This window comes from Phragmites australis, chromosome 7, assembly GCF_958298935.1.
Source record: "Phragmites australis chromosome 7, lpPhrAust1.1, whole genome shotgun sequence".
Classification (NCBI taxonomy): domain Eukaryota; kingdom Viridiplantae; phylum Streptophyta; class Magnoliopsida; order Poales; family Poaceae; genus Phragmites; species Phragmites australis.
The window spans coordinates 19,292,300-19,317,866 of NC_084927.1; the positions used below are offsets into that span (position 1 = coordinate 19,292,300).

Here is a 25,567-nt window from a genome sequence, read left to right on the forward strand (position 1 = left end):
ATAAGGGAATTGCTCCTCGAATTTTAAGATTAGTTCAAACTGAAACTTATTTTTTAGAAATTTCGATCCAACAGTTTTTGCTCCCTCAGGTGACAAAGCACAAAAGGACACTATCTGATATCATGAAAGGATGACACTATTATCCACGACCAAAATATATCAGTTGTGGGTATTAGTGAGAGTATGATGTACTAAAATTAGGTGGAGCAAAATAAGCATAAACAAGCCGGGTTATAAGTCTAATCTCAATCATCCAAAAGAATAACCACGCACCAAGCAGGCATCTCTCCATGGCCTATATCGATCATCATGTGCAATATTCTGCGAAATGAAACTAAAATCTCATCAAGCTACTGATTAAGTGACAAGTTCAAATAAATTATGCTTTTCTCATCATAAGTAATCAGTGCCAAGCCTTTTGAATAGCTAGCGCTCATAACTTGCTTGGCAAGATCCGGAGTGAAATATCAAAGTTTCATATGAAATTTCCCAAATTCAACTTTCAACTTGATGGTGCCAAAAAAATTAAAAAAAACTCTCGGCGTGAAAACAGATCAAACCTTTCTACTTGCGATATGAAAACTTCCAAACAAAGAATTCCGCAAAAAATAAATTTTAAACTCCACCAAGCTCAATTTTTCATCTGAAAAAATTTCAGATTACGTTCAGAAAAAAGAAAACACTGCATACCAAGTGAGAATTAGTCAATCAAATTTCAAATTCATATTGTGACACACAGCCCAAACTCGACAAGGTAAATCAACAAGGTCTTACACCCAGAACAGCACGTGTGTGTATCTTGTACATCATATAGAACATTTTGTAGCGTAAAACGACAACCGGATGACAAACTATCTCCCTATCCGCAGGGCAGAGGGACTGACTCTTCGCACCTAGCTTACCATTACAACAGTACATTACAAGATACGGACCTCATCTTTCTCCATCGCCACCCTGAATCGTGGGAATGACAGAGCATGGTGCTGGACTTTTTCGATCTTTCCGCTCAAATGTGTGCAGAATTTTTGGTGGACATACGGGTTATTATCGGTTTTGTGGACTCGAGCTTCATAGTTCATAGTATGGTACAAGAGCAGCGAGTGGTCTTGGGCAACTTGTTGGCCTTCTTATCTGTCGGAAAAGAGTAACAGAGAAAACAACATTCAGGCTTCAAGAGATAAACAATGCATCGCGTACTTAGAAAGTTTAGGCAATTTAACTTCATCCAAACTTTCAACTGCATAAGACTAAAGTCATGCAATACCCATATTTCCAAAATTTCCTCAAAGTTCACCCTGTTTCGAGAATTTCTACCTCAGTTTTCAATGACAGATATGCAGAAATATGATTCCTTGTAAGCATGAGGCTAGTAGAAACACAGGACGCTCTTCAAACCAACTGTCCAGTCATTTGTTAAAAGAATTAAGTCAATTTTACACCCTGAACTTTGCAAAGAAATCCACTAAACCTCCTGTAGCATCTAGTCCTCTAGTTCTCCTGTAGCATCTAGTCCTTTAGATAAATGATAAGTATTTCGGTGACTAATGACAAGCATATCATATGACTAATACGTATGTTTTAAAAAATCCACTAAACCTCATGTAGCATCTAGACCTCTAGATAAGTGATAAGTATTTTGGTGATTAATGACGACCATATCATTGTGACTAATACTTATATTTTAAAAAAAATCAAAAACTTAGTTAACAATTATTGTATGGATTTTCTTGGTTCCTGAGTTTCTACTAGACAATCAAAGTACATTTATGTCAAAATTAAGGATCTACTTCACAAGGTGATGGACACTTAAAGTAGATATAGGTTCATTTCTAATTTTTTGACTGTATTATAAAGAAAGGCTAAAGGAGGCTAAGTGTTGTAGTTTGATCTAGTTAAATCTAGACTTAGTTGGATGCACACATACGAAAATCTAGCACTAGGTATCTCAAAGAAGCCCATAAGTGAGAAATCAAGAAGTTAATGCTCAAAGTCGTTTGAATTGGATGAGCCTCGGAGTTTTTATTCTCACCAGATTGTCCGGTGCTGAAAGACTTGTACTCATCGGATCTTATTTCTATTCTAAACAGAAGCTGAATGACCTCACATGATTGTCCGATGATGATAAATATGTACACCAAAATATTTAATAGAAGGGACATTTTCTGACGAAAATTGAAGTTAAGTACACCGGATTGTTCGATGTTTAGAAAAGATGACCACCAGAGCATTTAATAGAAAGTTGGAATTTTTGAAGTAATTGGAATTCAAAGCACCAGATGGTCTGGTGTTGAGATGAGCAACACGCCGGAGCATTTTCAGACTTTGTGTCTCGATGCATGAGAAATGAATTCACCTGATTATCCGATGATAGGGTATGAAGAGCACCGGAGCTTTTTAGGCAATGGTTACTGACAGTTGGCAGGCCAGCTCGTGGAAAAGGTTACTCACCGAATTGTCCGGTGTGTACAATGGTGTGTGCACCAAACCATCTGATGTTCACAGAAAACCATCTGGTGTTCACAGACAAGGTGGGTGGTTGAGCACCAGTTAGATTTGAACCTCTAACCTATATATACCCCCATCACTCGGTTTATTTTGTCTTTTTTGTAACCCAGAGAAGTTCATACACTTGAATTGATTTCCAAATCCCTAATTGAAGATTAAGAACTTCATTAGTGCTTCAAGAGTAGAGAGTGTGCATCTAGCTATTGTTTGAGCTCGAAACGAATCAAATGAGCCAGTTAGCTTGTTACTCTTGGTGGTTCGCAATATCTAGCCGGTCGTGGTGATTAGAGGTGTTCTTGATGAGCTCTTAGAGTTCTTATAGGAGCTTTGGGAAGAGCTTATACTTGGTTTAATACTCGCCAATCTGAAGATGGAGAAGTGACGATCACTAGTAAGCACTTGAGTCTTGGTGACTCAAGGGAGAGCGATATCCTTATATGGATGTTCCAACAAGGATTAAGGGAGAGTGGGATTAAGAAAGTGCCAACTCTTCGATACCTCAGAAAAAATCGGTGTCTTCTTTCCCTACTCTCTTTCTATTCCGCAATTTACTTCTAGCATCTACTTTCATGCAAGTTTCAATTCGGTAATTTACTCTTAAGTTATATGCTTGCATATTTGTTCTTTTTGTACTAGCTTGCTTGTTCGAGTAGTTGCATTTCCTTCTTCTAGGCTAAAGTTGCTCCTTGTTCTAGAAATCAATAGGTATTTTAAAGTTTGTTTAGAACCCTATTCACCCCTCTATGTCCATTAGATCCTTTCAATTGGTATCAAAGCATCATACTCTTGATAAACTTAAAATCCTACAACAATGACTCCAGGAATGACGGTAGCGTGCCAAAATTCGAGGAAAGACCTCGAAAGAACTTTGCTTATTGGAAAGTTCGCATGACGAACTATCTTAAGACGATTTTTTCCCTTGAAGTTTGGCTTGCCATCTCCATTGGGTTTGATCAACCATTTTTCAAGCAACAAGTTAGGTGAAATGCTAAAACTAGAAATGCCATATTTGAGGGAATTAGTTGAGAGGTCTTTTCGAAAGTGATAAGGAGTTAGCTCATGATATTTAGACTGGACTTTGTGAAATTCATGAAGGGTCAAAAAAAATCCAAAATAAGAGATCATGTGCTAATGAACAATCTCAATCAATTCAAGATATTTCCTAATAAGCTATACAATGACATATACTCTTACTTGAATATGCTTGTAGAAGAAATCAATTGTATTAAACTAACTCAATTATCTCAGAGAGATATTATTCGCAAGATATTGATGGTACTTCTTAAACCATAATACAATATTATCATATCTCTTCTTCATGAACAGGATATCAATGACATAACCATCATGAGATGTTCTTATTTGGTGATAAGAAAAATCCTCAACTAAGAAGAATCTTACTCTCAAGACAAAAAGTGACAAGAAGATCAACCTTCCATCATCAAGTAAAAGTAATAATAACAATGATGACTCTGACTCTGACTCCGAGCTATTGACCTAGCTTAAATGAATTCCCTACTATTAAAATGCAAATATCAAGAACTTGAACTTGCTTATAATGCTATTGACCTAGCTTAAATGAATTCCCTACTATTAAAATAGTTAAGATCAATGCATCTACTTCCTATGATGATCTCCTTAAAATACCATGCTCGTCTTCACGTGATAATCTATCATCTCTTAAGACCAACCATAAAAAAAAAAACTTAAGAATAAGATTGCAAGTCTCAACTCATGTGTAGCTCGATTGACTAAGGGAAAATATAAGCGTAAGAAAATTCTCATAAAGAATGCTATATATTACAACAAGAGAAGCCTTGGTTGCTTCCTAAACCCGATAAAAAACATCATCAAGTCATCAGAGATCAATAACATTATGAAGTCATCAGTCACCACACAAGAAAGTGTCAAATTCCTTCTAAATCTAAATATAAATCCACCTTCAATAATAGCCATTTCTTATTGCATAAACTTAGAAGTGGAAAGTTAATGGCAAAATTCATTGAAATTCAAACTAAGGGAAGACTTCTTAGGCAACTATAGGTACCAAAAGCTCTTGTGACTTACGTCAAAAGTACTAAACTTGTTTGGACACCTAAACAAAAAACTTGATTTCATGTATGTATGTGAACTACAAAATCGGTAACAAATATTAGGTGCTTGATAGTGGATGAACACAACATATAATCGATAATGTAAAGATGTTCACCTCATTAGAAGATGAAATAAACGGACATGACAATATCACATTTGGTGATAATTCAAACGCAAATATAGTAGGTTTAGGTAAACTGACAATCTCCAATAATCTCTCTATCTTCAATATACTTTTATTTGAGTCTCTTAATTTCAATTTACTTTCTGTATTTTTAGTGATGTTAATGTTGTCAATACTAGCAAGAAGCGTAATGATTTAATCTTTAAAAACTTTAGACATAGACATATATATCTTGTGGGATTTATCATCTAATAAAACTAGCTTGACAATGTGTCTCTTCACGAAGATATCTTTGGATTGACTTTGGTATTGTTAACTTACACATTGAAATGAGCCAACTAAATAATGCATTCAAGAACGGATTGATGATTGGTTTGAAGGATGTGATTTTCGAGAAAGATAAGTTGTGTAACGTATGCTAAGCGGGAAAGCAAGTTGCAAGCCCACATCCTTACAAGACGATGATGTCTACATTAGGATCCTTAAAGCTACTACACATCGACCTCTTCGGACCAACCACCTATAAAAGTCTTGGTGGTAACCTACAAGATACACTTGGATTTTCTTTCTAGATAACAAGAACAAAACCATTAGGATCTTAAAAAAATTGGCAAAGGACCCAATGAGTTTGAAGCCACATTAGTGAAGATCTAAAGCGACAACAGGACGGTGTTTAAAAATACTCAAGTTGAAGAATATTGTGAAAAAAGAGGCATCAAGTATGAGTTTTTATTAACCTACAATCCTCAACAAAATAACGTGGTGAAGAGAAAGAACAAGCCATTGATCACACTTGCAAGAGCTATGTTAGATGCGTATGATGCTGGAAAAGTTTTGGACAAAATCAATAAACACGATATGCCATGCTTCAAAGAGTGTAACTCCACCGACTATTGAAGAAGACATCATATGAGCTTCTCATTAGGAGGAAACTTAATATCTCCTACTTTCGGGTGTTTAGTTGTAAGTGTTTTATCTTTAAAAAGAGATAACACCTAGGGAAGTTTAAGTGTCGTTGTGATATTAGATTTCTAGTTAGTTATGTATCTAACTCAAAAGTATATAGAGTATTCAACAATGCCACCGATTTTGTTGAAGACATGTGATGTGAAGTTTAATGAATCTAATGACTTCTAAGCAGAAGGTACTGCTTGTGATGATATAGGTAATGAACCCTTGAGAGAAGTGATGAAGAAGATAGCCATTAAAGATATCAAGCCTAAGGAGTATGACAAAAATATACCTTCTACTTTCACTCCACACACCGCCTTGACGTCCCAAGTGGATTAAGATGAGACAAATGATGAACAATCAAGAGAAAGTTCAAGCTCAAACTTAAGATATTGGATCACCGCAAGACACCACAAAAACCGCAAGTGAAACAAACATATATCTCAAAAGATCACCCAATTGATTTGATAATTGGGAGTACATCGAGGGGAGTAAGAACTCGTCCTCATCAATACGCTTCATTTTGTAAAAATTACTCGTTTGTTTCTTGTGTAAAACTTACTCATGTAGATGAAACGCTCAAGGATCTGGATGGGGTGATGGCAATGTAAGAAAAACTCAATAACTTCACCCGCAATGAAGTTTGAATTTTTTGAAGAGAGGCCTAAGACGAGAATGAACCAAGTAGATCTTCCACAACAAACAAGACAAAAATAGTGTGATGATTTGCATCAAGACAAGATTAGTAGCTCAAGGTTTCACACAAGTAGAAGACTTGGATTTCAACGAAACGTTGGCTCCCGTGGCAAGGCTTGAAGCCATATTATCCTTCTTGCATTATCAAATGGATATGAAGAGTGTATTTTTAAATGACTTTATAAATAATTTGTATATGTTGAACAACCATCCGGTTTTGAAAACCATAAATATCCTAATCATGTCTATATGTTACACAAGACACTTACGAACTCAAGCAAGCCCTAAGAGCTTGGTACGAGCACCTACGCGACTTCCTCATCAATCAAGAATTCAAGATCGAGAGGATGGACACCATATTATTCACAAAAATTATCGATAATGAGCTTTTCATTTATCAAATTTATATTGACGATATAATATTTGGTTCAACTAACCAGGAATTTTGCAAGAAATTCCGAGACTTAATGTCATAAGAGTACAATATATCAATGATTAACGAGCTCAACTACTTCTTGAATTTCAAATCAAACAATTGAAGAAAGAGATTTTCATCCATCAAGAAAAATACACAAAGGATATTCTCAAGAAATCCAAGATGAATAATTGCAAGCCAATCAAAACTCCAATGTCTACCAATGGACATCTCGACTTGGATGAATCGGGTAAATCAATTTACCAAAAACTTTACCATTCTATTTTTGGGTCTCTCCTTTATCTTACCACATCTAAGCCTGATATAATGTTTAGTATATGCATGCGCGCTCGCTTTCAAACTAATCCTAAAGAATCTCATCTTAGTACCGTAAAAAGAATCTTAGGATATCTTAAGTATACACTTAGCATAGGCTTGTGGTATCCCAAAAGTGTTAGTTTCCTATTCTTGGGTTACTCGGATTCAGACTTTGCCGGATATCGTGTGGATCGTAAGAGTTATTCGAATGAGTGCCACTTGGTAGAGCGGTCCTTTATTTTTTAGTCTTCTAAGAAGCAAAATTCCATAGCTTTGTCAACCGCGGAAGCTGAATATATAGCCGCCAGAGCATGGTGTGCTCAAATCCTTTATATGAAGCAAACCTTGTTAGACTTTGGTGTAAATTTAGAGAAGGTTTCACTTATTTGTGACAACAAGTGCCGTAAAACTTGCTAATAATCTGGTTCAACACTTTCGCACAAAGTACATAGATATTCATCATCACTTTCTTAGAGACCATGTGGCTAAAAATAATATATCTCTCAGTGGTGTAAGGTCAAAAGATCAATTAACAGATATCTTCATTAAACCTCCTGCTTCGAACGTCATGCGATACCATTATCATATAGATGCACATCATGATAAGTGTTTGTCTAACATTCTTAAGATAGTGGTGAACATAGATCTTGCTTGAGTTGATGACCACTTTGTTTTGCTCAAGGCATGTAGTTGGGTTCACTATGAAGAAGCTTGAGAAGGGAAATGATATGATAAGATAGTTTATTTTATTGCTATGCATTCACATGCTATATAATTTACACTCATGTTTAAATTCATACACTTATTATGCATTACATGTGCATGGACGGTAGAGATTACAAAGAAAAATATCACTCTTTGAGATTGTTGTTCACTTTCCCTGTAAACATGCACATAAATTCAGTGATTGTGTGGTGCTTCCTCAGATTGCCTCACCGGACCTTCCGATGATTGTATCAGTGGCAAAGAAATTTAATTGGTTTGAAATAATCCGGCGGGTTCAAATTTTCTCTCACCAGACCATCTGATGTGCATAACGGATATTTAAGTCAAAAATGGTTTGGTGCTCAGTATGCTCAGTCGTCGGACTATCCAATGTTCACTTTTTGAGTTGGAGCAAATTTTCAGACGTTATGTTAAATGGAGCGATGCTTTATTCGATGCTCACTTGGCCTATCACCGAATCATCCGGTGATTGAATTTTCGACAGGACCCACATGTCATTTAACTTCGCTCGGCTGGCTCTCTCCTTCCCAACCTTTCGCGCCGCCGAGTCATCGTTCTCGCCGCCTTGCCGTCCACCACCGCTAGACAGCTCCTCCGCGCAGCAGCCACAACACCACAACCTCCTGTCACCGCCGCACCTCACCGTCGCCACCGCTCGCCGCAACCGCCACAGCACTAAGCGCCGCCGCGACGCAAGGAATTAGCGTCGTCGCCGGCAAGCAAGCTCACCTCCAGTCATCAAATCCACATATTCATCGTGGTGAGGCTTCTTCTCTGGTGATTCCTTCGATTTGCAAAACCCTAACGCAAATTTACTTAAATTCCATGAAATTTCATTCAAATTCAAGCAAATTCGAGTCAAATTAAAGTTCAACACTATGCAATTATTCCTCATTTAGAGTCGCAAACATAAATTCCTAGCATGTTCATCTAAACTCTCCACAAAATTGCGCTTAGGACTCAAATTTAGGCAAAATTCATTCAAAATTCCTAAACCCGAAGTTCTCGCTCATCCATATATTCATCTTTGATCTTTTAGATGGGTCGTGAGCGTCGCGACAAGGGCAAGACCTTCGAGCAGTCCAAGAAAAAGAAGTCGAAGGAGCAGAAGGAGTGGGATCGAGCGATTACAGCTGCCGATGCCACTGTCTCTCAGCGAGGACTGCAGATTAGAGGACGAGAGGTGTCTCCGCCGCGCCGATCTGCCCGCACCCATCAGGCAGCTGGGTTGGGTTCAATTCCGTCCAGCCAGAAGAGGGCTCGACAGGAGCCTCAGCCAGAGTTCAAGACAGAGGAGGCTCAGCCTCAGGGGGAAATTCAACTTTTGGACTTGACTTCATACAAGCGCCCAAAGATCAAGAAGCTCTGATTCATGCCGATTGCCAAGTGGTTCACCCCGCAGAAGGATAAGAGGGTCAGCCCCAGATTCTGGACGATTCTTCAGGAGAGCTTTCACGTGTCATACCTCATGAGGGAGTTAGCTTGAGCGTTCATAAGAAGCTCAATTAGCATTATTTGGAGTTGGCGGCTGGAGGTGTGGACATGGGAGCACACTTTGAGACTATTCTAGGGCTTGCAGAGTTGTTGTCAGGAGTGAGTCGTTACGTGGAGGATTGGGTGAGTCTTCTATGCCACGGTCTAGATATCACCCGAGAGGAACTTCATACAATTCATGTTCCAGGAAGAGAGTTGGAGACTCTAAGGAACAACATTCTAGAGGCGTTGGGTCTTCAGGCGAGCTCTCAGTCTTTGCACGAGATAATATACCCTCACACTCAGGCACCTCGTCGTCATCTTGTTGGTGGAGTGTTCCTGGCAGATGATGAGATCCGACCGATCTTCAGGCAGCCTTTCGTTCTAGGATCACCACAAGTGCCAAGCATGCTGATTCCTAAGGCAAATGCGTTACACATGGCTTTGAGACGCAGCCTACTCCCGAGGATTGGATATGGAGAGGCGATCACCAACTTCCAACAGTGGCTGATTCTATTTATACTCACTCACCAGCGCTTTGATGTAGTTGACCTGATCCTATGTGAGATTGAGGATGTGATTGCAGAGAAGATGACCATTACTAGACAACAGTCATACATTCATTTCATATCTCATTTGCTTGCACATTCAGTCAGGTTCCTAGAGTTTGTTCAAACCTATGAGCAGTCCCTCACGCACTTCAGTGTATATGCTCCCACAGCACCTTCAGACAGACACCGAGGTCAGCGTGCGATGTTCCACGCTCAGGAGACGGTGCCAGCTGCTGACAGCTGCTGACAGAGAGAGAGTAGCAGCAAAGGACCATACCCTCGCAGAGGCGAGACAGAGCTCCTGCACACTTTTCACCTGAGTGACAAAGACTCGGGTTCTTTGAATCTCGAGTATTTCCCACCGGTAGGTCACACGACGCTGAGGCTGGAGGATCTCTTAGGCTATTCCTACGACTACAGTTACTTCAGCACCTAAGACAGCGCCCTCCGTGCCCCCTGCTGCACTTTTGTCAGAGTCTGTTCTCATCCTTCAGCTGATGCAACAGTAGTAAGCAGCCCAAGCCGAGCAACAAGCCAAGTTACAAGCAGACATGCTTCGCCAAGCCGAGTAACAGGCCAAGTTACAGGCAGACGTGATATACCAGCAGGAGCAGCAGCTTGTCCTGATGCAATCACTTCCGCAGCAACAGCAGGCCACGTTAACAGCACTTCAGGCTGACAGAGAGAACAACCGCATGTTCACATTCATATCTGGATGTCTTGATTCTCTCTTTCAGGCATCAGGCCTTCAGCTTCCAGTGGCTCCTCGGGCACCAGCTCCAGCATCTTGTTCTCTCCCGGGTAATGTCAGTGATCTTTTGGGTACACCTGTCAACTTTTAACCTGTCATCACTCTTCAGCATTGATATCTTTTTTCAGCCTGCTAGAACGACGCAGAGGCCAGTCTTGCCTTCTCTTTATACACCGTTGACCTCTGGCGCTCTTCGTTTTGAGGACACACCACAATAGACCGTACCGTCTCAGCAACCGTCCGTTCAGTCTCCACCTGTCGTTTAGTCTGCTTTCGAGAAGCTCGATCCAACATTATAGGAGATAGCTACTCAGAGTACCGGCACTACTAGCTCCACCCCAACTCCAGCTTTAGAGGCCTCTAAAATGATAATACAACCTCCTCAGCCCGTTGTTGGCCCCGTTACCGTTGAGCTGTCAGATTTAGATACATATTCAGGCTCACAGTTCGAGGTGCGATCGTCAGCAGCAGCGCCGACTTCCTCCTCTCCTCCAGCTTCGAATGTCTAGGAGTGTACTCTTTTTGGTGCTTAGATGCCAAAGGGGGAGAGAGTCTAGGTGTAAGGGAAGTCTTTTGTGTTGGAGAGAGATAGTAGAGTAACTAGTGAGCTTTCTAGTTCTTAGTCTTAGAGGAAGCTTGTGTAGTCTAGGGTCGAAATGTTGGTTCTTCATGACTTTTGATATAATAACAAGCTATTTGGTTCTTAATTGATGTATTTCGCTTGTCATCGCATTGTGCTTCCTTTCGTGCTCATTTTTAATTCTTATTCTACAAGCATGATAGGTGACTCTAGTTCTAGGCTTTCTCTTTCTCTTGCTTAATTATTATATGTCGTTAATTACCTAATATGATAAGGTGTTCTTCAATTCATATCTTTATATTCCTATTTGTGTTGTTATCAATCACAAAAGGAGAGATTCGGTGATTAATAATAATTGTATCATTGTGACTAACACGTATGTTTTGAAGAGAATCAAAAACTTAGTTCACGATGATTGTATGAGTTTTCTTGGTGCCTCATGAGTTTTTATTAGACGATCAAAGGATATTTGTATCAAAATTAAGGATATTCTAGTTCTAAGTGTCACAAGGTGATGAAAGACACTTAGAGTAGATATAAGTTCCTTTCTAGTCTTTTAAACGTACTATAAAGGGGAGCTAAGTGTTGTAACTTGAACTAGTTGAGTCTAGACTTAGTTGGATGCACACCTGCGAAAATCTAGCACTAGGTATCTCAAAGAAACCCATGAGTGAGAAGTCAAGAAATTAGTGCTCAAAGTTGTTTGAATTAGATGAGTCTCAGAGTTTTTGTTCTGACTGGATTGTCCGATGCTGAATGACGTGTATTCACCGGACCTTATTTCTGTTCTAAGCAGAAGCCGAATGACCTCACTGGATTGTCTGATGATGGTAAATATGTGCATCGAAGTATTTAACAGAAGGGACGTTTTCTGAGAAAAATTGAAGTTAAGTACACCGGATTGTCTGATGTTCAGAAAAGATAACCATCAGAGCATTTAACAAAAAGTTGGAATTTTCAAAGGAATTAGAATTCAAGGCACCGGATGGTCCGGTGTTGAGATGTGCAACACACCGGAGCATTTTCAGACTTGGTGTCTCGGTGTATGAGAAATGAACTCACCGAATTGTCCGATGATATGGTATGAAGAACACCAGAGCTTTTCAGGCAACAGCTACTGACAGCTGGCAGACCAACTTTTGAAAAAAGTTACTCACAGTTGTCCGGTGTGTACAATGGTGTGTACACCGAACCATCCGGTGTTCACAGAAACTGTGGATGGTTAAGCAACAGCGAGATTTAGACCTCTAGCCTATATATATACCCCTCACCCGGTTTCTTTCTCTTGCAACCCAGAGGAGTTCATACACTGTGTGTGTCATTAAGAAGCAAGAGAGAGCACTTGAGTTGTCTCTAATTGAAAGTTAAGGATTTCATTAGTGCTTCAAGAGTAGCGAGTGTACATCTATCTATTTTTAAGCTTGATAGGAATCAAATGAACTAGCTAACTTGTTACTCTTGGTGGTTAGTAACACCTAGCCGATCGTGGTGATGGGAGATGTTCTCAGTGAGCTTTTGGAGTTCTTGTATGAGCCATGAGAAGAGTACGTACTTGGTTTGATACCCGCCAATCCGGAGATGAAGAAGTGACAATCACTAGTGAGCAATTGAGTCTTAATGACTCAAGAGGAGTGATATTCTTGTGTGGATGCTCCAACGAAGATTAGGGGAGATTACCAACTCTTCGATACCTTAGAAAAAAAATCGGTGTCTTCTTCCCTACTCTCTTTCTATTCCGCAATTTACTTCTAACATCTACTTTCATGCAAGTTTCAATTCCGCAATTTACTCTTAAGTTATATGCTTGCATGTTTGTTCTCTATGTTCTAGCTTGCTTGCTCGAGTAGTTACATTTCCTTCTTCTAAACTAAGACTACTCCTTATTCTAGAAATCGATAGTGTTTTAAATTTTGTTTAGAGCCCTATTCATCCCTCCCTCTATGGCTATTAGATCCTTTTTCACCTCCTAAACTACAAAACTGAGTATTGAACACCCCCCCCCCCCCCCAAAAAAAACAGAAAAAGAACCTATAAAACCGGGTCAACTTACACCCTAAAGTGGTTTTGAAAGGCAGTTTTGCTAACCGGTATCTGGTCCATAGTGGTTTTTGCAATGTTTGCAGCCATTCCATCGGTTTTACTGGCAGGGATCTACATAAGAAGAGAGGACAAAGGGAAGACAGATAATGGAAAAACAGAAGAGGAAGAGGTCAACCATGTGGATGTAAACATCATCAAGTTGGATCCCCATAGACAAAACCCGTGACATGGCTGCTAAAACTACATTGAGTCATTGAGTTAGATCCACGGCCTTCCAAAAACACCTTAGGATGTACATTGATACAGTTCTGTAAGTTTTAGGGGTTAAATAGTTGATTATCAAACATAGCAAGCAGTTGGTCCTCAAAGTTCAACCATCTTAGGGGTGTAAAGTACAAAGCACAAAAACGTTACGGACTCCATCTGCGAGGCAACTTAACAGAGGTTGATTTAGAACACAGGATGGGTTAGCTGATGGTAACAAACTTGTTTTCTCGACTCGGCATGTGCTTTTCAATCCCAGCTGCTACAGAGTCAACGGAATGAATAAATTAGTACATGCAGTTACTAACTCAGGCTAGCTATGAACGATATGAATGTGAACAGGCAGTTTGAATATGCTTTTTAGCCAAATCCTGATGTCCTGATTGCAGCAGGGAACTTAGCCAGAAACAAGATCTTATGGCCTGGGTAGGAAGAGCCGGGGAAACAGGTTCTTGAATATTGGCTGAACAAGCCCTGCATTTTGACCTCAAATCATGGGACAGCTCATAGCATACTTCTCTAACTCCCTACTGCGACAAGAAAATCTACAGAACACAATTCTCATGGCAACACTTTCTACATTTCTAAGACTATTTATCCCTTAAGTCTAGAGAGGACACTTTTGAAAATATAGATACATCAAATATGATGGCGGCACAGTAAAGCATGAACCTTAGAATCGGAATGAAAATAAGTCCAAAGTAGCTTAAAGCAACGATGCGACAAGAAAAATACTGAAACTCAGAGTTGCAAAATTGGAATTGTAAGATAACTTGATATTTCGAACAATGTTATCCAATCTATATAGGTGGAAGAGATAAGTCAAAAGGCCAAAAGAAACGATTTCCTCAAAAGTGTCAAGTTACAATTCACCTGGTTTTGATTTGGCTGACGATGGTCGAACAACAACGTGCATTGTGATAGCATTACTGGGAAGATCACCAAAAGGCGCTCTGCATTGTGCAACGTTCTTGTCATTCTCTAGAATTTTTCCTCCGCTTATCAGTTTCACATCATTAGCCGTCTTTGGGATAACTGATTTATCTGCAACCAAAATCATTGTAGATATGAGAAACATTGCAAGAACAGAGGCAAAAGTGTGAACCATTCTTTAACAAACCCAGAACTGAACTGAACTGAACGATACATTGCAACATAAAGAAATGTAATATTGTTCTTTCGCATCAAATTGAACTCCAATAATTAATTGAGAAACAGCACAGCCATAACTGTTTATGTAAGTAACTATTTCTGCATCAATACTTTTGATGAAGCAGGAACACATGGTGACACCTCATATGCCCAGTATGCTGGTAGAAAAATAAACATGGCTAACTCAGAATCAGAACCAAACACCAGCATTGAAGCATGCCCTGGGTCTCAGCAAAGTTATCAGTTAATAGCCAGGGTATTAAGGAAGTTTATCTCAAGTATGCAGTTCAACAATATCTGACCCTGAGCAATTTTTTCTGTCCGATTAGACAATATTTCTTTTGGATATCATAGAATGTAGGATATTTTAATGATCAATTAATTTAGAGATTCGTAATGCCAGGAGTTAAAATCTGCAGGTTCGACAAACATCAACAACAGACAAACATAAAAGAGTAAGAGACAAGCAATTATATGGCACTAGCAAAGCACATGCTATCTTCTTCAGCGTAGATGCATGCACTCACTTTTCTCTAAGTATGGAAAACAAGTAAAGGATACATTGCCCACCCTGAGCTCCCTCCCTCCCTTAAATGGGAGGAGACATTTATACGTATATGAAACCTGTTGAACAATAAAAGCTACATGTGGTCAACTTGAAAACCATGACCCCCTCCAGAAGGTGCTTCTAATGCATCATGGTCTTCTAATGGGCGCTCTGTGGGCTACTCTGAAGTGTTAATCCTGGCTACTTTGTTGAGCATCTTGGGATCACTCCTAGTCCCAAGTTAGCAGCATCCCTCATATTTAGGAACTACAGGCAACCGACACTTCTTTGTTTGTCAACAGGCATTATCTCACTAATGTGTCTTTTCTTCGTGGAGTTTTATTCCAACTAATTCACAAGATACCAGCTAAGCATCCAATGGTAAACCATGTTTGACATACATCATTGTTCTGAGCAAAACCTATCACTCCCTTGCATGATCTCGGTCAGGAGTCAAAGATCCACTCGGATCGTTCACCAACTCACCGTCCTATATATGTTATTGTACCAATAAGAGGGTGTATCTGAAACCTAATATGTTCTTTTTTTAACAAGGGATGTAGTGATATTTAAGTTTGAAAAATAGTTCTACAATTACAGTTCAAACCAAAGACAATATATGGGCTTGACAGTTCTTCAGAAATGTTCTGGCACAACCATCATAAACATCTGAATAGTTAATGCTGAGATTGACTGGTTAGAAGCAAACAATTCCAGCTAATCTTCCATTCCATGTAGCAAGCATGGAGATACAGAGACAAGTCTGTCAAGGAAAAAGGAATTCCTAGTTATTTTCTTGCTGCCAGTATATTCCGAGCGGAATATACTGGCAGCAAGAAGATAACTAGGAATTCTCAACAAAAGGAGAGTTTGCTAATAACGCAGCACGAAGAAACTTCTTCTACGCATTCAATACGTCCAATGCAATCCGGTTTAGAATCTCAACAAAAGGAGAGTTTGCTAATAACGGAGGCACCCCTCCCCTTTTTCCCAAATTGGACTAGCACCGTAACCATGTAGGCGCCAAACAAGCAAATCTAAAGAAGAAAGGAGCCTCCTCATCCCCCTTAAAGCTCTTATTCCTAGCTCCTCTCGCCACGCACGGACAAGATAGCAACAAAAAAATTACAAATTTAGCAGTATGGATCACACAGGCACGAACTAGAGGCTTGCACGGGGACTGCACAGCAACAGGCAGCGCCGGCACATCACGTATCGCGAGAGTTCCATAGCTCAAAAAAAACGAAATCTTTTTAGGACCTTTGGGCCAGTCGGCGACGACGCGGTCCTTGAGGGCAGCGACGGTGGTGGCGGCGGCGTTGCAGCGGACGGGGCCGATGTCGGAGCCGTCGAAGAGCCGGAACTTCACCTCCACCTCCTCCACCTCCCCTTCCCGCTCCCGCTCCGTCTCCTCCCCCTCCACCTTCCCCTCCTCCTTCTCCGCCATTTCCCGGCCTCCCGCCAAGAACTGAAGTACTTCCGGGACCCAACTGGAGCCTTGGGGATCCCGGCCGCTGCTCGGACGATCAGAGCGGGAGCTTGGGAGGCCCGCGGGGCCGGAGACGGGGAGGGATTGGGTGCTCGGGTTAGGGTTTGGCGGGGGTAGCGAGGAGGGGTAGGAGAGGAGGAGCAGGAGAAGTAATGAAGCTGCTGGCCACTTCGGCAGGGTAGGAAAATATTGCCTTTCCTTTGTCACTAAAAAGCGGGAGTTTATTGGTGGGCTACGGTTATTCGTGTGTTAGATTCATGAGTTATAGATTCATGTCGGCTCTTTGGAAACTTGACTTGATGGAGCCTGTTCTTTAGTGTTAAATATGAGAGAGAATATTGGTTACATGTCCATTTGCTAGTCATTACTCTTTTTATTTTAGTGTAGGATCTCTCCCTCTCGCATTCAGGCGATGGCGCACAAGTTGATCCCTATCGATCTCGTTGCTCCTTCTGTTGGTAGTGATATCGTTGTTGGCTATAGATTTATAGTGTTCTCGCTGCTAGGTCAGGTGCAAAATTTGCACTTTGCACAATATCGTAGTAGATTTAATTTTGGTAGAATAAGATGCTAGTTTTGTGTTGGTAGTGATATCATTGGTGACTATAGACTTATAGGGTTGTTCTTGCTGCTAGGTCAGGTACAAAATGTGCGCTTTGTACAATGTCGTAGTAGATTTAATTTTGGTAGAATAAGATGCTAGTTTTGTCTTATTTGTCGGTGACGATTTAGGTTTGGATGATACATTAAATTTATTAACAATAAGTTCAGATATTATATTTTGAGTATGAAGATTTATTTGAAACATTTTGGACATTCGAACCGCTTATCGGCTTAGGACTTTGATGGCGATAAGCGTGGTTAAGATTTGTTTTGTTGCTTTACCCTAAATGTTGAGAATTGTTCTTTAATAGGCATTTCTCTAATAGTTTAGTTGTTTTACTTGAGGTATACGAAACTGGCGTTTATGCTCATTGCGCCTATAGTTGGAGTCCTCAACTTTATTGTTGGCGTATACACACATTGAGTGATGAGGACATTATCGAGGTTATTGCTATAGGTCGGGAGAAGTTTGCTTCAATCTTATGCGGCGATGGTAAGGTTGCTCCTATAGCTGAGGCAAATAAAGAAAAGAAGGTGGAGGAGAAGTAAGAAAGTGATTATGAAGATTGTTGTTCTTCACAAGTCCCTTTTTTTGCAACATTTCTATTCCCTATTGCAATGTATTTAGCTGGTATGCGAAAGTCTCATGCTACTACGTTTCGATGCGTTATCTTTGTGGGTACCTCTTTTAATATTGTTATGCCATCTCACTTCATATGACATCTTGATATTGCCACCCCAATTCTATTGTATTATTTTAGTTCTTTAGCATCAAACTAAATTCAAAGACTTAACTATGTTTAAAATGTATTTGTAGGACATGGGCTTTAGCCTCTTCGAGTAAGGCTTGTAGTCATCATAGCAAGTCTTTGGACACGAAACTGGAGTCATGATGTTTGGATTTTAACCTTGTTTTAGATGTTGGAAAACACTTGAAAGACTGCTACTCTATCTTGATATGTAATAATTCAGTCGTAGGTTATAATGGTTGGTTTACTAGTGAACCAAAGTTTTGCTATCATAGTTCAATGCTTTATTAGGAATTTGTTACCTCAAAAGTTTAATAGTTGTTCTCAATTCTATTGCTCCATGTTAATTCTGCCTCGTTCATTTGTATCTTTCTATCATCAGTATATGGCATGATGAAAGTTATGGTAGTCACCGTATGTTATGGTTATGGTTTTGACAAGTATCCTCTCTTTCTGGAAATCATGATTGTTGCTGGTTGCCATTACCAAGTGCAATGCATTTATTTGGCAGCTTGTTGAACCGTGCAGTTATAGTCTATTCGTGGTTAAGAATTGCCTCTTTCACTATTCGTTGCATGAGCATGGTACTGCACACCTAGTTTAGTTGAAGAGGAGCCATCTCTGCCTCATTTCTGAGGTGCTTGTCTTGGCCGAATGTTCGCAAACAAGAGCATCCAAATGCCTTGGGAAGTTTCATGAGTTCAGGAGATAGGGAAAAATAAAGTTATATCACAAATGTGCAAGTGAAGCAGTGATTCATCCATGTGCTATTTTGTCAGTGCGGTGTTGATGCTTTTGTGTTCTCCACTAAATCTTGTTCTAGACTTACAACTATTGACGCAACTTATTGTACCATTTAAACATCAACTTCTCTCAATATATGATGGAATTATCATCATGGTTATAGATTATTATCATAATATTGATGATTTTATGATATAGTGTAACTGGAACTTGATTTCCAAAAATACACGAAAAAGTGGCTCAAAACAGTGAAATACGACGAGTGCCAATATGGGGTCCAGTTATGCGTCCAACATAGGCTAGAACATTTGCACATCAAGCCTAAAGCATCCCGGGTGGTCCAAGAGATTCAACACACAAGGTCCAAGCTCAAGACTTGGCATACAAGTCTTCTATAAGGTCCATCCAAAAGCATCCCAAAATCTAGAAGTATTCGTAGAGTCTAAGACAACAACTCCTTCCAACGAAGATTCAGAGTCTAAGATATCCCCAAATTAAAACCTTGGTAATATAGAAGTTGTGGATCTCATCTAGAGCTTTAGTTTGCTTATATGTAAGACATATTTTGGATTCTAGAACTAGGAGATATTGCCCTGAAATGTGTGTTGTGCAGAAGAGTCATGTGAAGAATCATGATCTAAGGGGCAGGAAGGCAACAAGACTACAAGACAAGATAGCTAGCATGAGAACCAAGGCAACCAAGGCTGGTGGGTTTAGTGCCGTGCAACACACTTGTCAGAGTAGCGGGAATGCCGCTAATTTTCTATAGAAGTTTCCTCACATTTTTCTAAGGACGATCTAAGTCTAGAAATAAGCGAAGGATGCCTCGTCATCATCACCAAGCACGGATGATGATCCTCAAGTGAAGAAAAATTGCATGAACACTTTCGGTATTTTGCACCAAGGACCATGGCTTTGTGAAACAGAATGTTCTCTGGAGGCAACCTGTCTTCTGCATTTAGAGTAGATCATATTGTGCTACTAGGAAGACAATCTAGATATTGCATCTTTTAGAGAGAACTAGGAAGCAGAACCCCACTAAATAAATAAATAAATTTGTCATTAATTAACTCATGTCTAATTTTTAGCTTAAATTTTTACGCCACCACCATGTTCCCATATTTTTGTTCTTTTTTTATCTCTCTATTTCTTTTTCTATTGTTTTTCTATCATCCACTTACTTTTTACATTTTAGCCTAACCAATCGATTTACCCTACCGATACCTTTTTTCCATAAAAAGCCTTCCCACACACACATATGTAACCCACAACTAGCCTAGAACCTCACAAACCAGCCTAACAACCTACCCACAATCTATCCAGAAAGAACCACTCACCCTGACCCAATCTAGCTCAGTGTCGCACGGCACCCGACCCTCTGGTGCCATGCAACACTGTTCCTCACCACCTCTAAAACCCTCCATTTTCCCCCATCCATTGACACTCTCCATATACTATTCAAATTTGTTATGGCGTTATGCAAGTAAATGGTTGCCTTGTGATCTATGGATTTTATAGGTATTATATATGTTAGAGTACGCAGAAGCATCTCCAAGATCATAAAACCAAATGCAAGATTAACGACACCAAGATATGATGTTTTTTAATGAGGTTCAGTCATCTTGACTACGTTCTCAGGACATAACTACGAACGCTCCTCCCTATATTCATCTATTTGTCGTACTTGCAGCTATACGGTGGTGCCTGATATTTATAGGCCAAGAAATAGAAGTCAGACTACAACTCTATCCCAAATACCGCCTAATTTAAACCCTAAAAGTTAGGCTCCTGTGTGGATTTCGGATGATTAATGATAAACGATTAAGGTACTAATAAGCTCAATAAGTTGATGAATAGGCAGTAGTCCCATCGAAAGAAAATAAAAGGACAATTTGGCGACCCTCAAAAAGAAGAAAGGAGTGGCATATAGTTATCCCTAAGGTTTAAGTTTAAGTTTGAATTTGAATTTGAGTTTAGAAATGCCGTACTATCAAGAGGAATGCGCTGATGAATTTACTTGACATATCTTAGTACTCATAGAATATCTAGGAGAATTTTTGAGAAGACACATATCACCCCACGCCCACCGATAACCTAGAATTTAACTTGGGTACTCGGAAGTTCCGATTTTAGATCGGAAGTTTCGAGTTAGTCAGTAGTTCCGGGTTCAATCAGAAAGGAAGCTCTCAGTTTTGGTTTTCTCATGAAACCAGAAGTTTCGATTTTGGACCGGAAGTTTCGAGTTTGATTAACATTTGAATTATTCCGGATCTTCCGAGCTCTGTCAAGTTTATAAGGTCTTATGCTAATCCGGAAGTTCCGGGTTAGGCCAGAAATACTGTAATTGCCAGTTTTGAAGGGTTGTGTATATATACCTCCCTCACCCCTTTTGAGGGGGCAACTGCTTTAGCTCGAATGAGGCAACCTTTAATGCCAAAAAGCACTCACTCCCACCTTTCTTTAGATTGAGATTTGCAAAGATTTATGGGTTGGGTTGTGAGAGCAAGAGATTAAGTGAGCATAATTCCCATCTTGAGCACTTGAGATCGTTAGCAAGTCGATTTATTGCTGGATTTGTTACTCTTGGAGTTTAGAGCTCCTAGACAACTAGACATCACTTGTGAGCACCCAAGCTTATGGTGTGCCGCAAGAAAGTTTGTGAAGTCTGAAAGGGAATAAATCACATAGTGACAACCAAGCTCGATCTTTGTGATTGCTTAGTGAGGTAAAGGGTTGAGAGAGACCTAACTTTTTGGAGCTCCTTAACGGAGATGTAGGAACCTCATTGGAGTGGTCTGAACTTCGGTAAACAAATAATTATCTCCTTTACTTGGTTAGCTTTATTGAGCACTTATTCCTTTTGTTCAGTTCATCTTATAGTCAGTTGATCTCTACATTAGTGGAGCTCTAGTTAAAATAGATTGGTTGCATAAGTCAGCAACTTCCTTGTGAACTCGTGGATATGCATTACAAGTACTAGATTTGAGTAGGGGTGCTTAAAGTTAAGTTTTTCTCTTTGTCACCGTCAAAGTACATCTAACCCTTAAGTATGATTTTGGTAATTAATGAAAATACCTATGGACTAATAATGTTGTTAAGAATTGTTAGTAGATTATTTTATAGGTGATGCATGAAGAACGGATATGCTTCAAGATGAATGAACTCTAGGTGATGCTCAGGTAAGTGGTGACAATACCTGTGGACTAACAATTATGTTGAGAACTGTTAAGAAATGAAGCATGGATTTATTGAAGAATGACATGAGATTAAAAGAAATGCATCATTGTCATTGAGCTTTTAGTGATGCTCATGAGAAGAAGGAGAAGCTTATAAAGATTGATAATAAAAGTGAAAGCCAAGTTGCTTGTGAAGATTGAGTAACTTATGGTATAGGTTTTATGGACTAACACAGATGCTTTGTGTCTGAGAGGGAGTTGGGGTTAGGTTCCATAAGAAGGCACGAGTTGACTTGAGATATTCAATATACCAAGTTGGAAGAGTAAGATCAAAACAAGCTTAGTGGATAACTTACATGTTTGAATGTTTACGGTTCATACCTCGGTGGTGAACAAAGTGAAGAGCATGAAGATGCCAAATACAAAGTGGCTTTGTATGACAAGACGGTGAAGGGCAAGCAATACTCGGGTGCGATGGACTATCCGGTGGTGAAGGACAAGCAAATAGCTTGGCGCTAAAGGACCAATGCAACAATGAAGGGTGAGTGAAGGTTTTCCGCCAATATATCGTGCAATATCATAGGAAGCTATGAGTGATTCATATAAATCACATGAAGATTAAGAAGGAAAGCGAGGATGAACATCGTCATCATGCTTAAGTGAAGAGTTGATGTCAAGCCTTGAAGAGTTGCAAGAAGCATCGTGACTTGGATGTTGTGCTTGTCAAGTCTGATGGGATTGCTTAAGGCAAAGCTGTAACTAGAATAGGTTTTTTAGTTTTGCCGATCTGTCCAACGGCTAGTTTTTGAGAGTGGGGTATAAATACCCATTGTCCTCCTAGCGTGGAGGAGATTACTTGGCTGGCTTTATGCTGATGGTGTGAGGTGTTTTGAACTTGGTGCTCCACCTTTTAGTGCTCCCTTTCCCTCTCTAACAAGATTTGGTGAGAATCAAGTCTTGGTGGCTTAGTGAGTAGAGAGAGGTTTGAGAGGGTGTGGTGCTTTGATAGCTCACGGATTGCCGTATAAGTTGTGTGTGGTTAAGCACTTAGCGTTGATCGTGTGTGAGTTCGGGGGTTTGTTACTCTTAGAGCTCCTAGGCGTCTAGGCGTCGCTGGTGAGCTCATAAGGTTGTGGTGTATCGTGAAAAGTTTGTGAAGGCTTGAATTTTTGCCTTCGCAAGGAAAGAAATCAAGAGTGAAAACCCAAACTCAAGTGTGACCGAGCTTGGTGAGAAAATGTAACACCCAAAACTTCAAAATTTGCAATAATTTAAAATTTTGCTAGAAATTAAATAGGTGGATTTCATTTAAAGCTCTATAGGAAATTAATTTCTAAATATAATTTGGAATAGGTTGAATGTTTGTCGCATTCATGCCGTTGTAGTTGCAATAAGGTTTTATTGTGTGGAAAATTCTGCTAAAATTCGCTAGAGTTCGCTCGTTTAAAATCCCTTTTGAAAATAGTTTGAAATCTAAAGCAAAGAAAAAGATTTCTAAATAGAAAATCCTTCCTGGGCCGTCTTCCCCGCGTCGGCCCAACCCGCCTCTTTCCCCTCCCTCTTCCCTCCCGCCGTGGGCCGCGCCCCTCCCTTCCCCGCGTCGGCCCACAGGCCGAGCTGGCCTGCCGCGCCCACCGAGCCGCCTCACCTCCGCCCGCCTCGCTGCCAAGTGGGCCCGGTTCCGAGCCGAGCCGCCCGCCCGCCCGAGTTGCCGAGCCGTCGGCTCGCCTTCTTCTTCATCCCGCCACCGGACGCCGACGCCCCCAATCACCGCGGCCGTTTCAAATCGAAGCCTCCCCGTGCCTTAACTCTCCAATCAAACCACACCACCGTGATCGCCGCCCCCTATTCCCTCCATTTGAGCCGTTTCCCCCCTTGAATTCCCACTCTTTTGCATGGAAACCGAAGCTTTTAGTTCATTCGGGCCGCCGGCCGAATCTCCTCAAATCCGGCCGTTCCACTCCTCCTCTCGGGTATATAAGGGCTCCATCGGCATCCTTGTTTGGTTCCGCACCCGAATACCCCGTTTCCCCTCTCTCTTGTGCACGGATTCGAGCCGCCGCCGTCACCACCATTGCTGCCGGTAAGGAGCTCGGCCGCCGCTCTTTTTCTCCTCAACTGAACCTCGATTAAGCTCGTTCTTCGCTCTATTGGTGCCACCGGACCTCTAGGAGCTCACTCCGGCGCTTCTTCCGCCGTCGGACGCCGTCCCCGCCAAGACCGAACTCCTCCGCCCGCCGTTCTCCGTCGCCGGCCACCTCCGAACCTCTTCCGCCGCCGACAAGCCCGCTGTGAGTTTCCCCGCGAGCTCCTCGTTACTTTGTGCCAAGTCCCGATTTGATCCGTGGCCGGATGCGCCTTTTGCGCATCGCCGGCGAGCCCGCCGCCGTCCCCGTCATCGCCGGCTGCAGCTCCCGCCGTTGAAAACCGCCGGCGCCACCTCTTTTGATTTCCGGCCGTCGGATCCCAGTTCATCGGCCCGGATTAGACCGGCCAATATTATACCCCTTCGGTCCACCATGGACCGGTGGACCGATGCCCTTTCAGTGGTCCACAAGCCCCGTAGACCAATTCCATGTCTTTTCCAATTGAGAAATAATTCAGTATTTGTTTTATTGCGTCATAATCCAATTTTCAGTATAAAAATAATTCGGTTTATTCTCTGGAAAACATGTAAAATTTGCAGAAAAGCCCCTACATCTTCAAAAGCTTATAACTTTTTGCTCGTAGCTCCGATTTTGGCGATTTTCGCGTCAAATCGTTCGTAGCATCGTGTAGAATCTTTTTGTAGAGTTTTTGAATAGTTTCAGTACTGTTTGGTGTACTGTTCTTAGAGTTTTGTTTTGTTTGTGCTTTTCCGGTCCGTCGTTTAGGAGCTGAGCAGTTCGGCAACCTCCAAGACCAAGTTTTCGAGGACTTTGAGCAGCAACCTGGTGAAGGCAAGTGCCCTTGAGCATTTCTATACCAGTTTTAGGATTTGCAAGTGTAGTTTTTATCCTTCAATATGCATGCTGTCCAAAATGATATCCTATGCTAGGGTTTACTAGTTTTGTCTCGATATTTTCCTTGTCGCCGTTGATGTATCATGTTAAGAAGATGGGTAGATCATGCTAGCGCTGTCCGGGTGGGGAAAAATGGTTAATATTGATTAATGAACTATGTAACACTGTCCGGGTGGAAAAATGGTAATTCTTTTTGTAGCAACATGGTATAGGTCTTTCCCAACAGAATGGATGGATTGTGGTGGTGCCTATGGCAAGTTTGTGTATGTATCTGTATGGGGTCCTAAGGACCGGTTCTTGGATATGTAACCAAGTTATATCCGTACAACCACGAGGCCTATATGGGTACGGCCTGGCCAAATAATTAGCGACCACCGATTCTGTGGGCATCATTGGACGAGTATGTGGCACAAGAGGGGGCTTCTGCAGCGACTCGGTCGACTGTTAGCGGTGAAACCTTAGTGGGTGCCTACAAATCGGCGGAAGCTTTGTAAAGGCCTTGTAGTGAGACCCCGACTCCTTACCCCGGAAGTATAGAGTAATAAGGGAATCACGACTCGTGGATCTGTGCAAACTCTGCAGAGTATCAAACTGGTCGATCAGCCGTGCTCACGGTC

At 40.9% G+C, this 25,567-nt stretch overlaps 1 protein-coding gene across 1 annotated transcript; it reads right to left on the reverse strand.

The window, feature by feature from the left end:
• Nucleotides 1–700: 700 nt before the first annotated feature.
• LOC133924105 (membrane-anchored ubiquitin-fold protein 4) lies at nucleotides 701–16,899 on the reverse strand. Its single transcript, XM_062369488.1, has 3 exons — nucleotides 16,448–16,899; nucleotides 14,362–14,532; nucleotides 701–1,131 (listed from the first exon to the last, which is right to left on the reverse strand). Exons 1-3 carry the CDS (start codon nucleotides 16,632–16,634, stop codon nucleotides 1,076–1,078), a joined length of 414 nt encoding a protein of 137 aa, XP_062225472.1. The 5' UTR covers nucleotides 16,635–16,899; the 3' UTR covers nucleotides 701–1,075.
• Between the last annotated feature and the right edge of the window lie 8,668 nt (nucleotides 16,900–25,567).

Excerpts from the sequence above, each read along its gene's own strand:
- LOC133924105 (XM_062369488.1), bottom strand. The coding sequence starts at position 16,634 with ATGGCGGAGAAGGAGGAGGGGAAGGTGGAGGGGGAGGAGACGGAGCGG. Across the intron at positions 14,533-16,447 it reads CGTCGCCGACTGGCCCAAAG|ATAAATCAGTTATCCCAAAG; the intron begins GTCCTAAAAAGA and ends TTTTGGTTGCAG. Across the intron at positions 1,132-14,361 it reads GTCAGCCAAATCAAAACCAG|ATAAGAAGGCCAACAAGTTG; the intron begins GTGAATTGTAAC and ends CTTTTCCGACAG.